At 40.9% G+C, this 14,679-nt stretch overlaps 1 protein-coding gene across 1 annotated transcript in view; it reads left to right on the plus strand.

Annotated features, from left to right (window-relative positions):
- LOC129562108 (uncharacterized) overlaps window positions 1-14,679 on the plus strand; it is a 52,057-nt gene that overhangs the window by 3,239 nt on the left and 34,139 nt on the right. Inside the window, exons 4-7 of the mRNA XM_088836657.1 lie at window positions 2,921-3,010; window positions 3,077-3,271; window positions 8,193-8,282; window positions 8,349-8,543. Of these exons, the coding sequence (XP_088692783.1) occupies window positions 2,921-3,010; window positions 3,077-3,271; window positions 8,193-8,282; window positions 8,349-8,543 (570 nt within the window). The remainder of the gene's footprint in view (window positions 1-2,920; window positions 3,011-3,076; window positions 3,272-8,192; window positions 8,283-8,348; window positions 8,544-14,679) is intronic.

Consider the following 14,679-nt stretch of genomic DNA (forward strand, 5'->3'; position numbering starts at 1 on the left):
CACTTTCACTTTTCACTTTCATGCACTGGAGAAGGAAATGGCAACCCATTCCAGTATTCTTGCCTGGAGAATCCCAGGGATGGGAGCCTGGTGGGCTGCTGTCTATGGGGTCGTACAGAGTCGGACACGACTGACGTGACTTACAGCAGCAGCAGCTTTCTTTATAGTCCAACACTCACATCCATACATGACTGCTGGAAAAAGCGTATCTTTGACTACATGGACCTTTGTCAGCAACGTAATGTCTCTGCTTTTTAATATGCTATCTGGGTTGGTCAAAACTTTTCTTCCAAGGAGCAAGCATCTTTTAATTCCATGGCTGCAGTCACCGTCTGCAGTGATTTGGGCACCCAGAAACATCAAGTCTGTCACTCTTTCCACTGTTTCCTCATCTATTTGCCATGAAGTCACGGGACTAGATGCCATGATCTTAGCTTTCAGAATGTTGAGTTTATGCCAGCTTTTTCACTCTCCTCTTTCACATTCATCAAGGGACTCTTTAGTTCTTCGCTTTCTGCCATAAGGGTGGTGTCATCTGCATACCTGAGGTTATTGATATTTCTCCAGGCAATCTTTTTTTTTTTCTTTTTCTAAAATTTATTTATTTTAATTGGAGGCTAACTACTTTACAATATTGTAGTGATTTTGCCATACATTGATATGAATCAGCCATAGGTGTACATCTGTACCCCATTCTGAAACCCCCTCCAACATCCCTCCCCATCCCAACCCTCTGGGTCATCCATCCCAGTGCACCAGCCCTGCGAACCCTACCTCATGCATCGAACCTGGACTGGTGATCTCTTTCACATATGATAATATTCATTTTTCAATGCTATTCCCTCAAATCATCCCACCCTCGCCTACTCCCACACTGCCAAAAGACTGTTCTATATATCTGTGTCTCTTTTGCTGTCTCGCATAGAGGGTTATCTTTTCCATCTTTCTAAATTCCACATATATGCATTAGTATACTCTATCGGTGGTTTTCTTTCTGGCTTACCTTACTCTGTAAAATAGGCTCCTGTTTCATCGACCTCATTAGAACTGATTCAAATGTATCCTTCTGATGGTTGAGTAATATTCCACTGTGTATATGTACCAGAGCTTTCTTATCCATTTGTCTGTCAATGGACATCTAGGTTGCTTCCATGTCCTGGCTATTGTAAACAGTGCTGTGATGAACATTGGGGTACACATGTCTAAAATCCAGCCATGCCTCTGACCTCAAGTACATTGATTTAATACCTACTCTGTGTCCAAAGCTTTTCCCAGCATCATAAAAAGAAAACGAAGTAATCACACTCAGACACTTAGATTCTTCACTGACTAAACCACCTGCATGTACTTTGCTGTTTCTCAAGCTGAGTTCACTAGCACTGCTCTTGAAATGTTCGATAAATAGACTACATCTTTCCTAAAATAGTTACCATAGCAAGTTAACTAGAAATAATAATGCACATTCTTGGATGAGCAAATCAGGGTGGTCAGTGAAAAAAGAAGGGATTAAAACAAGGGAGAAGACAAAACTTGTAGTAGAACTTGCAATATCGTCATGGGGACGACGGCTTCTGCTAGAAATCTTAGCGCACTTCCTCTTACATAATCTTTTTTTAACCTTTTTCATCCGTTCAGCAATCCTGTGAGTCTATTACTCTTTCAAGTGATCTGAGCAACGTTTTCATGTGGTCTGGAGAATCTAAACAACTAAGTTTTTTCTGTGATATGTATATTCCCAGTCTTAGAATACATGGAGTCACCAATATAAAGCTGAGGACAAAATCACCTCACCCGTTTCACGTGTTTTCTTGTCTTGTTCACATCCTTATAAAAGTCAGTCAGCAGTAAAGTGAAAAAAACTGAATATTTAAACATATTTAGTCTAATAAAATGCATTAATTTAAACAAAACCATGCAGATGACAACTTTTAAGCTTAGAATAGCTTCAAACACTATGGCTGGCTCTAAGGACTCCTAAGAGGCTGTCTTTCATGATGCTGCCTCAGCAGTCATTCTGAATGCATTTCTTAACACGTTCTCAGCTCACAAGTATGGATTAGCTCCTGGTTATCCTGGTGACTTGGCTGTATTTTATTACTCTCACAGGAGCTTCTTTTGGAAGTCGCTGTGATTCTTGTTCTGAATAGAGCATTGACATTGCGTTTATGCCAGATGTAAAGCAAAAGCAAGAACTCCTCCAGTTGCATTTAATACATCAGAAACAAAAGAAAAGGAGCTTTCATGCACTTCTTTAAAGATGGAATCCACAGGACAGCACAGGGTCTTAGAGAATTCTATGGAGAGGAAGCAATTTATAGCATGAAAGAGCAAAACAAATCACTTGGCAGGCAACTCCCGATGATTTCTGGTGTGGTTTTCCACTCTGTAAACAGTTTTGCACTTTACTTCTGGGTTTTCTCAGACATGCAGGCTTGTCTCTGATCACTGCCTTGTAGGAAACCCCTCAGAGGGAAGCAGCAGTGGGAGGGAAACATTAAGGCAGACCACCCCACTGCACTCTGCCTACTACACCGACAAAAGGAAATGGAAAATATGTTAAACTGACATGTGGGGTAGAACACTGATCAGAGCCATTCTTAACATACACAGTCCGATTATTTTAAAAATATTAAGCACCAATGCTTATTCATATATTTACTTTGATCCTTATGAGTCTATGTGTGAGGGTCAGTGTTTCAAAGGAGGAATCTTAAGGCTAGCACTTTGCCTAAGATGTACAGGTGTAGCGTGTCAAGGCAGAAACTAGAAGGCCACAGATATTCTCAGATGGAAACACGATGAAAGTCAATATTGTGCAATTCACTGATGAATATATACCTTCCAAGCCAAGCAAGGTGTCTAAAAAACACTTTTCTTGTTATGTTTTGAACTCTTTTGCTTGGGCACCTGCTTTTTGTAGTGTGTCCCCTTGAGACTGCACATTGTGCTTACTCGGGAGTCACAGCCTTCTCTACCCAGCAGTCACACCAGTGTGGCACACTCGCTAATGGTAAGGTGGGTTTGATCACACCCATCACCATCGGTCTGAATCTATATTTAGATTTTCTCCATATAGGTCACGAACATCCCTATGGAATTAAAATGAGTGCGGTTCCAGCTACTGGGCTGCTGCAGCAGGGACTTGAGGACTGCACTTCTGCTTCTGCCCTCCAGGAGGCCTTCCTGGAGGGGCCCCAAGAGATTCAAGACCAGTTAATCCTGAAACCCAAGCACTCAGCCAGGAACGAGGCCAGGAATCAGCAGGAGAAAGGTGAGCCCTTTCCCTTCCTGCAAGTGGCTTCTCTTGGCTCTTGTTTCTACTCCTGAAAACAAACTCTTGACGTGCAGCCAGTTCTCCATGTGGGGCTGGAAGGCAGTATAGGCAGGCACCAATTCCACCCAGAATCAAGCCCAGAGAAGCCCCAAAGGTCCGAAATCAAGACCCAATTCACTTATAGGAAGACATTTTTTTTTTTTTTTAATTTCTCTAGGCAGACAGCATAGCACTTCCTACATATAATTACGGATTCACACATTTGTGTGCGCTTTGCTGGTGGCCTAGATGGTAAAGCATCTGCCTGCAACACAGGAGACCTGAGTTCGATCCCTGGGTCAGGAAGATCCCATGGCAAAGGGAATGGCTATCAGCCACACCAATATTCCTGCCTGGAGAATCCCACTGACAGAGGAGCCTGGCAGCCTACAGTCCATGGGATCACAAAGAGTTGGGCACGACTGAACAACTTAAAGACACACACACACACACACACACACACACACACACATCTACGTATCTTATTAGAACATGAGCTTCTTATGGCCTGGAAACACACATTCCCCATCCCAAGGTTTTGTCCAGTATCTTGGGCCCCTCACAGGAGGTGCTTAGATGACTGTGTGGCTTAGATAAGACCCAGAACCTATTCTGTGCTTAGGCGGAAGTGGCCTTGGGCATTCTGGTTAGACTTGAACTCTTGTTGTTTTTATGTTGGTATATTTATTGAAGAAAATATATTTCAAAAAGAATAGTAACTAAACCATTTGCTATTTGCTCGCAAAATTAATTTTGGCTCAGTATATTTTGTAATTATGAAAGTCCAAATGCTCTTGCATACAGTTTATAAGCAGAGAAGATAAATTAGCAAGCACCTTGATCAAACATCTATTTATAGAAAATCTAATATTCGCCTTTAACTAGTTTAACTTGGAGTCTTGCAATATAATTCAGTTATCAACATTCTCGTTTATCCTGTTAGTAAACTGAATGTGCTAGTTCTCTTTGGGGGAAGACTATTTTATTCAATATTTTCCTATGATTTTGATTTTCAAGAGAAGAGAAATCTTAAGACACTTGTGTTGGAATGTCTGGTATTGTGCTTAATGAATATTTTACGAATTAATGATATTATTAGTAAAATGTTCATTCTGATTACTTCCCATGCTGATTTAAAGTGACCTATGATAAAAGACATATCTCAACTAGGTATGTTTGGGATTGACATGTACAGACTGCTCTATTTAAAATGGATAACCAACAAGGACATACTCTATACCACAGGGAACAATGCTGAATACTCTGTAAGAACCTAAATGGGAAAAGAATTTGAAAAAAATAGATGTATGTATAACTGAACCATTTTTCTGTACACCAGAAGCTAACACAACATTACTAACCAATTATACTCCAATATAAAATAAAGCATTCAAAAAGGAAACTTTCACAGAAGACAAAAATAGCAATAAAAACTAAACAACATTGTTCAGTTCAGTTCATCTCAGTCGTGTCCGACTCTTTGCGACCCCGTGGACTGCAACACACCAGGCCTCCCTGTCCATGACCAACGGCCAGAGTTGACTCAAACCTATGTCCACCGAGTTGGTAATGCCATCCAATCATCTCATCCTCTGTCGTCCCTTCTCATCCCGCCTTCAATCTTTGCCAGGATCAGGGTCTTTTCAAATGAGACAGTTCTTTGCATAACCTGGCCAAAGTATTGATGTTGCATCTTCAGCAATAGTCCTTCCAATGAACATTCAGTAATGATTTCCTTTAGAATGGACAGGTTGCTTCTCCTTGCTCTCCAAGGGACTGTTAGGAGTCTTCTCCAACAGCACAGTTCAAAAGCATCGATTCTTCGGTGCTCAGCTTTCTTTATTGGAGAAGGAAATGGCAACGCATTCCAGTACTCTTGCCTGGGAAACCCCATGGACGGAGGAGCCTGGTAGGCTACAGATCATGGGGTCCCAAAGGGCCGGACACAACTGAGCGACTTCACTTTCACTTTTCACTTTCATGCACTGGAGAAGGAAATGGCAACCCATTCCAGTATTCTTGCCTGGAGAATCCCAGGGATGGGAGCCTGGTGGGCTGCTGTCTATGGGGTCGTACAGAGTCGGACACGACTGACGTGACTTACAGCAGCAGCAGCTTTCTTTATAGTCCAACACTCACATCCATACATGACTGCTGGAAAAAGCGTATCTTTGACTACATGGACCTTTGTCAGCAACGTAATGTCTCTGCTTTTTAATATGCTATCTGGGTTGGTCAAAACTTTTCTTCCAAGGAGCAAGCATCTTTTAATTCCATGGCTGCAGTCACCGTCTGCAGTGATTTGGGCACCCAGAAACATCAAGTCTGTCACTCTTTCCACTGTTTCCTCATCTATTTGCCATGAAGTCATGGGACTAGATGCCATGATCTTAGCTTTCAGAATGTTGAGTTTATGCCAGCTTTTTCACTCTCCTCTTTCACATTCATCAAGGGACTCTTTAGTTCTTCGCTTTCTGCCATAAGGGTGGTGTCATCTGCATACCTGAGGTTATTGATATTTCTCCAGGCAATCTTTTTTTTTTCTTTTTCTAAAATTTATTTATTTTAATTGGAGGCTAACTACTTTACAATATTGTAGTGATTTTGCCATACATTGATATGAATCAGCCATAGGTGTACATCTGTACCCCATTCTGAAACCCCCTCCAACATCCCTCCCCATCCCAACCCTCTGGGTCATCCATCCCAGTGCACCAGCCCTGCGAACCCTACCTCATGCATCGAACCTGGACTGGTGATCTCTTTCACATATGATAATATTCATTTTTCAATGCTATTCCCTCAAATCATCCCACCCTCGCCTACTCCCACACTGCCAAAAGACTGTTCTATATATCTGTGTCTCTTTTGCTGTCTCGCATAGAGGGTTATCTTTTCCATCTTTCTAAATTCCACATATATGCATTAGTATACTCTATCGGTGGTTTTCTTTCTGGCTTACCTTACTCTGTAAAATAGGCTCCTGTTTCATCGACCTCATTAGAACTGATTCAAATGTATCCTTCTGATGGTTGAGTAATATTCCACTGTGTATATGTACCAGAGCTTTCTTATCCATTTGTCTGTCAATGGACATCTAGGTTGCTTCCATGTCCTGGCTATTGTAAACAGTGCTGTGATGAACATTGGGGTACACATGTCTAAAATCCAGCCATGCCTCTGACCTCAAGTACATTGATTTAATACCTACTCTGTGTCCAAAGCTTTTCCCAGCATCATAAAAAGAAAACGAAGTAATCACACTCAGACACTTAGATTCTTCACTGACTAAACCACCTGCATGTACTTTGCTGTTTCTCAAGCTGAGTTCACTAGCACTGCTCTTGAAATGTTCGATAAATAGACTACATCTTTCCTAAAATAGTTACCATAGCAAGTTAACTAGAAATAATAATGCACATTCTTGGATGAGCAAATCAGGGTGGTCAGTGAAAAAAGAAGGGATTAAAACAAGGGCGAAGACAAAACTTGTAGTAGAACTTGCAATATCGTCACGGGGACGACGGCTTCTGCTAGAAATCTTAGCGCACTTCCTCTTACATAATCTTTTTTTAACTTTTTTCATCCGTTCAGCAATCCTGTGAGTCTATTACTCTTTCAAGTGATCTGAGCAACGTTTTCATGTGGTCTGGAGAATCTAAACAACTAAGTTTTTTCTGTGATATGTATATTCCCAGTCTTAGAATACATGGAGTCACCAATATAAAGCTGAGGACAAAATCACCTCACCCGTTTCACGTGTTTTCTTGTCTTGTTCACATCCTTATAAAAGTCAGTCAGCAGTAAAGTGAAAAAAACTGAATATTTAAACATATTTAGTCTAATAAAATGCATTAATTTAAACAAAACCATGCAGATGACAACTTTTAAGCTTAGAATAGCTTCAAACACCATGGCTGGCTCTAAGGACTCCTAAGAGGCTGTCTTTCATGATGCTGCCTCAGCAGTCATTCTGAATGCATTTCTTAACATGTTCTCAGCTCACAAGTATGGATTAGCTCCTGGTTATCCTGGTGACTTGGCTGTATTTTATTACTCTCACAGGAGCTTCTTTTGGAAGTCGCTGTGATTCTTGTTCTGAATAGAGCATTGACATTGCGTTTATGCCAGATGTAAAGCAAAAGCAAGAACTCCTCCAGTTGCATTTAATACATCAGAAACAAAAGAAAAGGAGCTTTCATGCACTTCTTTAAAGATGGAATCCACAGGACAGCACAGGGTCTTAGAGAATTCTATGGAGAGGAAGCAATTTATAGCATGAAAGAGCAAAACAAATCACTTGGCAGGCAACTCCCGATGATTTCTGGTGTGGTTTTCCACTCTGTAAACAGTTTTGCACTTTACTTCTGGGTTTTCTCAGACATGCAGGCTTGTCTCTGATCACTGCCTTGTAGGAAACCCCTCAGAGGGAAGCAGCAGTGGGAGGGAAACATTAAGGCAGACCACCCCACTGCACTCTGCCTACTACACCGACAAAAGGAAATGGAAAATATGTTAAACTGACATGTGGGGTAGAACACTGATCAGAGCCATTCTTAACATACACAGTCCGATTATTTTAAAAATATTAAGCACCAATGCTTATTCATATATTTACTTTGATCCTTATGAGTCTATGTGTGAGGGTCAGTGTTTCAAAGGAGGAATCTTAAGGCTAGCACTTTGCCTAAGATGTACAGGTGTAGCGTGTCAAGGCAGAAACTAGAAGGCCACAGATATTCTCAGATGGAAACACGATGAAAGTCAATATTGTGCAATTCACTGATGAATATATACCTTCCAAGCCAAGCAAGGTGTCTAAAAAACACTTTTCTTGTTATGTTTTGAACTCTTTTGCTTGGGCACCTGCTTTTTGTAGTGTGTCCCCTTGAGACTGCACATTGTGCTTACTCGGGAGTCACAGCCTTCTCTACCCAGCAGTCACACCAGTGTGGCACACTCGCTAATGGTAAGGTGGGTTTGATCACACCCATCACCATCGGTCTGAATTTATATTTAGATTTTCTCCATATAGGTCACGAGCATCCCTATGGAATTAAAATGAGTGCGGTTCCAGCTACTGGGCTGCTGCAGCAGGGACTTGAGGACTGCACTTCTGCTTCTGCCCTCCAGGAGGCCTTCCTGGAGGGGCCCCAAGAGATTCAAGACCAATTAATCCTGAAACCCAAGCACTCAGCCAGGAACGAGGCCAGGAATCAGCAGGAGAAAGGTGAGCCCCTTCCCTTCCTGCAAGTGGCTTCTCTTGGCTCTTGTTTCTACTCCTGAAAACAAACTCTTGACGTGCAGCCAGTTCTCCATGTGGGGCTGGAAGGCAGTATAGGCAGGCACCAATTCCACCCAGAATCAAGCTCAGAGAAGCCCCAAAGGTCCGAAATCAAGACCCAATTCACTTATAGGAAGACATTTTTTTTTTTTTTTAATTTCTCTAGGCAGACAGCATAGCACTTCCTACATATAATTACGGATTCACACATTTGTGTGCGCTTTGCTGGTGGCCTAGATGGTAAAGCATCTGCCTGCAACACAGGAGACCTGAGTTCGATCCCTGGGTCAGGAAGATCCCATGGCAAAGGGAATGGCTATCAGCCACACCAATATTCTTGCCTGGAGAATCCCACTGACAGAGGAGCCTGGCAGCCTACAGTCCATGGGATCACAAAGAGTTGGGCACGACTGAACAACTTAAAGACACACACACATATCTACGTATCTTATTAGAACATGAGCTTCTTATGGCCTGGAAACACACATTCCCCATCCCAAGGTTTTGTCCAGTATCTTGGGCCCCTCACAGGAGGTGCTTAGATGACTGTGTGGCTTAGATAAGACCCAGAACCTATTCTGTGCTTAGGCGGAAGTGGCCTTGGGCATTCTGGTTAGACTTGAACTCTTGTTGTTTTTATGTTGGTATATTTATTGAAGAAAATATATTTCAAAAAGAATAGTAACTAAACCATTTGCTATTTGCTCGCAAAATTAATTTTGGCTCAGTATATTTTGTAATTATGAAAGTCCAAATGCTCTTGCATACAGTTTATAAGCAGAGAAGATAAATTAGCAAGCACCTTGATCAAACATCTATTTATAGAAAATCTAATATTCGCCTTTAACTAGTTTAACTTGGAGTCTTGCAATATAATTCAGTTATCAACATTCTCGTTTATCCTGTTAGTAAACTGAATGTGCTAGTTCTCTTTGGGGGAAGACTATTTTATTCAATATTTTCCTATGATTTTGATTTTCAAGAGAAGAGAAATCTTAAGACACTTGTGTTGGAATGTCTGGTATTGTGCTTAATGAATATTTTACGAATTAATGATATTATTAGTAAAATGTTCATTCTGATTACTTCCCATGCTGATTTAAAGTGACCTATGATAAAAGACATATCTCAACTAGGTATGTTTGGGATTGACATGTACAGACTGCTCTATTTAAAATGGATAACCAACAAGGACATACTCTATACCACAGGGAACAATGCTGAATACTCTGTAAGAACCTAAATGGGAAAAGAATTTGAAAAAAATAGATGTATGTATAACTGAACCATTTTTCTGTACACCAGAAGCTAACACAACATTACTAACCAATTATACTCCAATATAAAATAAAGCATTCAAAAAGGAAACTTTCACAGAAGACAAAAATAGCAATAAAAACTAAACAACATTGTTCAGTTCAGTTCATCTCAGTCGTGTCCGACTCTTTGCGACCCCGTGGACTGCAACACACCAGGCCTCCCTGTCCATGACCAACGGCCAGAGTTGACTCAAACCTATGTCCACCGAGTTGGTAATGCCATCCAATCATCTCATCCTCTGTCGTCCCTTCTCATCCCGCCTTCAATCTTTGCCAGGATCACGGTCTTTTCAAATGAGACAGTTCTTTGCATAACCTGGCCAAAGTATTGATGTTGCATCTTCAGCAATAGTCCTTCCAATGAACATTCAGTAATGATTTCCTTTAGAATGGACAGGTTGCTTCTCCTTGCTCTCCAAGGGACTGTTAGGAGTCTTCTCCAACAGCACAGTTCAAAAGCATCGATTCTTCGGTGCTCAGCTTTCTTTATTGGAGAAGGAAATGGCAACGCATTCCAGTACTCTTGCCTGGGAAACCCCATGGACGGAGGAGCCTGGTAGGCTACAGATCATGGGGTCACAAAGGGCCGGACACAACTGAGCGACTTCACTTTCACTTTTCACTTTCATGCACTGGAGAAGGAAATGGCAACCCATTCCAGTATTCTTGCCTGGAGAATCCCAGGGATGGGAGCCTGGTGGGCTGCTGTCTATGGGGTCGTACAGAGTCGGACACGACTGACGTGACTTACAGCAGCAGCAGCTTTCTTTATAGTCCAACACTCACATCCATACATGACTGCTGGAAAAAGCGTATCTTTGACTACATAGGACCTTTGTCAGCAATGTAATGTCTCTGCTTTTTAATATGCTATCTGGGTTGGTCAAAACTTTTCTTCCAAGGAGCAAGCATCTTTTAATTCCATGGCTGCAGTCACCGTCTGCAGTGATTTGGGCACCCAGAAACATCAAGTCTATCACTCTTTCCACTGTTTCCTCATCTATTTGCCATGAAGTCACGGGACTAGATGCCATGATCTTAGCTTTCAGAATGTTGAGTTTATGCCAGCTTTTTCACTCTCCTCTTTCACATTCATCAAGGGACTCTTTAGTTCTTCGCTTTCTGCCATAAGGGTGGTGTCATCTGCATACCTGAGGTTATTGATATTTCTCCAGGCAATCTTTTTTTTTTCTTTTTCTAAAATTTATTTTAATTGGAGGCTAATTGCAATATTGTAGTGATTTTGCCATCAGTTCAGTTCAGTTCAGTTCAGTCGCTCAGTCGTGTCCGACTCTCCGCGACCCCATGAATCACAGCACGCCAGGCCTTCCTGTCCATCACCAACTCCCGGAGTACACTCAAACTCATGTCCACAGAGTCAGTGATGCCATGCAGCCATCTCATTCTCTGTCGTCCCCTTCTCCTCCCACCCCCAACCTTTCCCAGCATCAGAGTCTTTTCCAGTGAGTCAACTCGTCGCATGAGGTGGCCAAAGTATTGCAGTTTCAGCTTTAGCATCAGTCCCTCCAATATACATCCAGGATTGATCTCCTTTAGAATGGACTGGTTGGATCTCCTTGCAGTATAAGGGACTCTCAAGAGTCTTCTCCAACACCACAGTTCAAAAGCATTGATTCTTCGGCGATCAGCTTTCTTCACAGTCCAACTCTCACATCCATACATGACCACGGGAAAAACCATTGCCTTGACTAGACGGACCTTGGTTGGCAAAGTAATGTCTCTGCTTTTTAATATACTATCAAGGTTGGTCATAACTTTCCTTCCAAGGAGCAAGCGTCTTTTAATTTCATGGCTGCAATCAGCATCTGCAGTGATTTTGGAGCCCAAAAAACAAAGTCTGACACTGTTTCCACTGTTTTTCCATCTATTTCCCATGAAGTGATGGGACCATACATTGATATGAATCAGCCTGGGTGTACACGTGTACCCCATCCTGAAACCCCCTCCCACATCCCTCCCCATCCCAACCCTCTGGGTCATCCATCATAGTGCCCTGAGCACCCTGCCTCATGCGTCGAATCTGGACTGGTGATCTGTTTCACATATGATAATATTCAGGTTTCAATACTATTCCCTCAAATCATCCCACCCTCTCCTTCTCCCACAGAGTCCAAAAGACTGTTCTATACATCTGTGTCTCTTTTGCAGTCTCACATATAGGGTTATTGTTATCATCTTTCTAAATTCCATATATATGCGTTAGTATACTGTATTGGTGTTCTTCTTTCTGGCTTACTTCACTCTGTATAATAGGTTCCAGTTTCATCCACCTCATTAGAACTGATTCAAATGTATCCTTCTGATGGTTGAGTAATATTCCACTGTGTATATGTACCACAGCTTTCTTATTCATTCTTCTGCAGATGGACATCTAGGTTGCTTCCACGTCCTGGCTATTGTAAACAGTGCTGCAATGAACATTGGAGTACATGTGTCTCTTTCAATTATGGTTTCCTCAGTGTGTATAACCAGCAGTTCTATTTCCAGTTTTTTAAGGAATCGCCACACTGTTCTCCATAGTGGCTCTGTTAGCTTGCATTCCCACCAACAGTGTAATAGGGTTCCCTTTTCTCCACACCCGCTCCAGCATTTATTGTTTGTAGACATTGTGAAAGCAGCCATTCTGACCAGCGTGAGATGGTACCTCACTGTGGTTTTGATTTGCATTTCTCTGATAATGAGTGATGTTGAGCATCTTTTCACGTGTTTGTTAGCCATCTGTATGTCTTCTTTGGAGAAATGTCTGTTTAATTCTTGGGCCCATTTTTGGATTGTGTGGTTTATTTTTCTGCAATTGAGCTGAAGGAGTTGCTTGTAAATTTTTGAGATTAATTCTTTGTCAGCTGCTTCGTTTGCTATTATTTTCTCCCATTCTGAAGGCTGTCTTTTCACCTTGCTTATAGTTTCCTTCGTTGTGCAAAAGCTTTTAAGTTTAATTATGTCCCATTTGTTTATTTTTGCTTTTATTTCCATTTCTCTGGGAGGTGGCTCATAGAGGATCCTGCTGTGATTTATGTCGGAGAGTGTTTTGCTTATATTTTCCTCTAGGAGTTTTATAGTTTCTGGTCTTACATTTAGATCTTTAGTCCATTTCGAGTTTATTTTTGTGTACGGTGTTAGAAAGTGTTCTAGTTTCATTCTTTTACAAGTGGTTGACCAATTTTCCCAGCACCACTTGTTAAAGAGATTGTCTTTCGCCATTGTAAATTCTTGCCCCCTTTGTCAAAGATAAGGTGTCCATAGGTGTGTGGATTTTTCTCTGGGCTTTCTATTTTGTCCTATTGATCTATATTTCTTTCTTTGTGCCAATACCACACTGTCTTGATGACTGTGGCTTTGCAATAGGGCCTGAAGTCAGGCAGGTTGATTCCTCCAGTTCCAGTCTTCGTTTGGCTATTAAAGGATTTTTGTATTTCCATACAAACTGTGAAATTATTTTTTCTAATTCTCTGTATAATACCGTTGGTAGCTTGATAGGGATTACATTTAATCTATAGATTGCTCTGGATAATATACTCATTTTCACTATATTGATTCTTCCAATCCATGAACATGCTATATTTCTCCATCTATTTGTGTCCTCTTTGATTTCTTTCATCGGTGTTTTATACATTTCTATGTATAGGTCTTTTGTTTTATATTCCTAAGTATTTCTTTTCATTGCAATGGTGAATGGAATTGTTTGCTTAATTTCTCTTTCTGTTTTCCCATTGTTAGTGTATAGGAATGCAAGGGATTTCTGTGTGTTAATTTTATATCCTGTAACTTCACTATATTCATTGATTAGCTCTAGTAATTTTCTCGTGGAGTCTTTAGTGTTTTCTATATAGAGGATCGTGTATTCTGCAAACAGTGAGAGTTTTACTGCTTCTTTTCCAATCTGGATTCCTTTTCTTTCTTTTTCTGCTCTGATTGATGTGGCCAAAAGTTCCAAAACTATGTTGCATAGTAGTGGTGAGAGTAGGCACCTTCATCTTGTTCCTGACTTTAGGGGAAATGCTTTCAATTTTTCACCACTGAGGATAATATTTGCTGTGGGTTTGTCATATATAGGTTTTATTATGTTGAGGTATGTTCCTTCTATACCTGCTTTCTGGAGGGTTTCTTTCATAAATGGATGTTTAATTTTGTCAAAGGCTTTCTCTGCATCTATTGAGATAATCATATGGTTTTTATCTTTCAATTTGTTAATGTGCTGTACTACATTGATTGATATGCAGATATTGAAGAATCCTTGCATCCCTGGGATAAAGCCCACTTGGTCATGATGTATGATCTTTTGAATATGTTGTTGGATTCTGTTTGCTAAAATTTTGTTAAGGAATTTGCATCTATGTTCATTCATGATATTGGCCTGTAGTTTTCTTTTTTTGTGACATCCTTGTCAGGTTTTGGTATTAGGGTGACGGTGGCCTCAGAATGATTTTGGAAGTTTATCTTCCTCTGCAATTTTGTTGAAGAGTTTGTATAGGATAGGTGTGAGCTCTTCTCTAAATTTTTGGTAGAATTCAGCCTTGAAGCCATCTTGTCCTGGGCTTTTGTTTACTGGAAGATTTCTGATTACAGTTTCGATTTCCATGCTTGTGAAAGGTCTGTTAAGATCTTCTATTTCTTCTTGGTTCAGTTTTGGAAAGTTATACTTTTCTAAGAATTTGTCCATATCTTCCAAGTTGTCCATTTTATTGGCATAAAATTGCTGAGAGTAGTCTCATATGATCCTTTGTATTTCTGTGTTGTCTGTT

This window comes from Moschus berezovskii, chromosome 5 (assembly GCF_049115385.1).
Source record: "Moschus berezovskii isolate FMDL1 chromosome 5, NW_MosBer_1.0, whole genome shotgun sequence".
NCBI lineage: Eukaryota > Metazoa > Chordata > Mammalia > Artiodactyla > Moschidae > Moschus > Moschus berezovskii.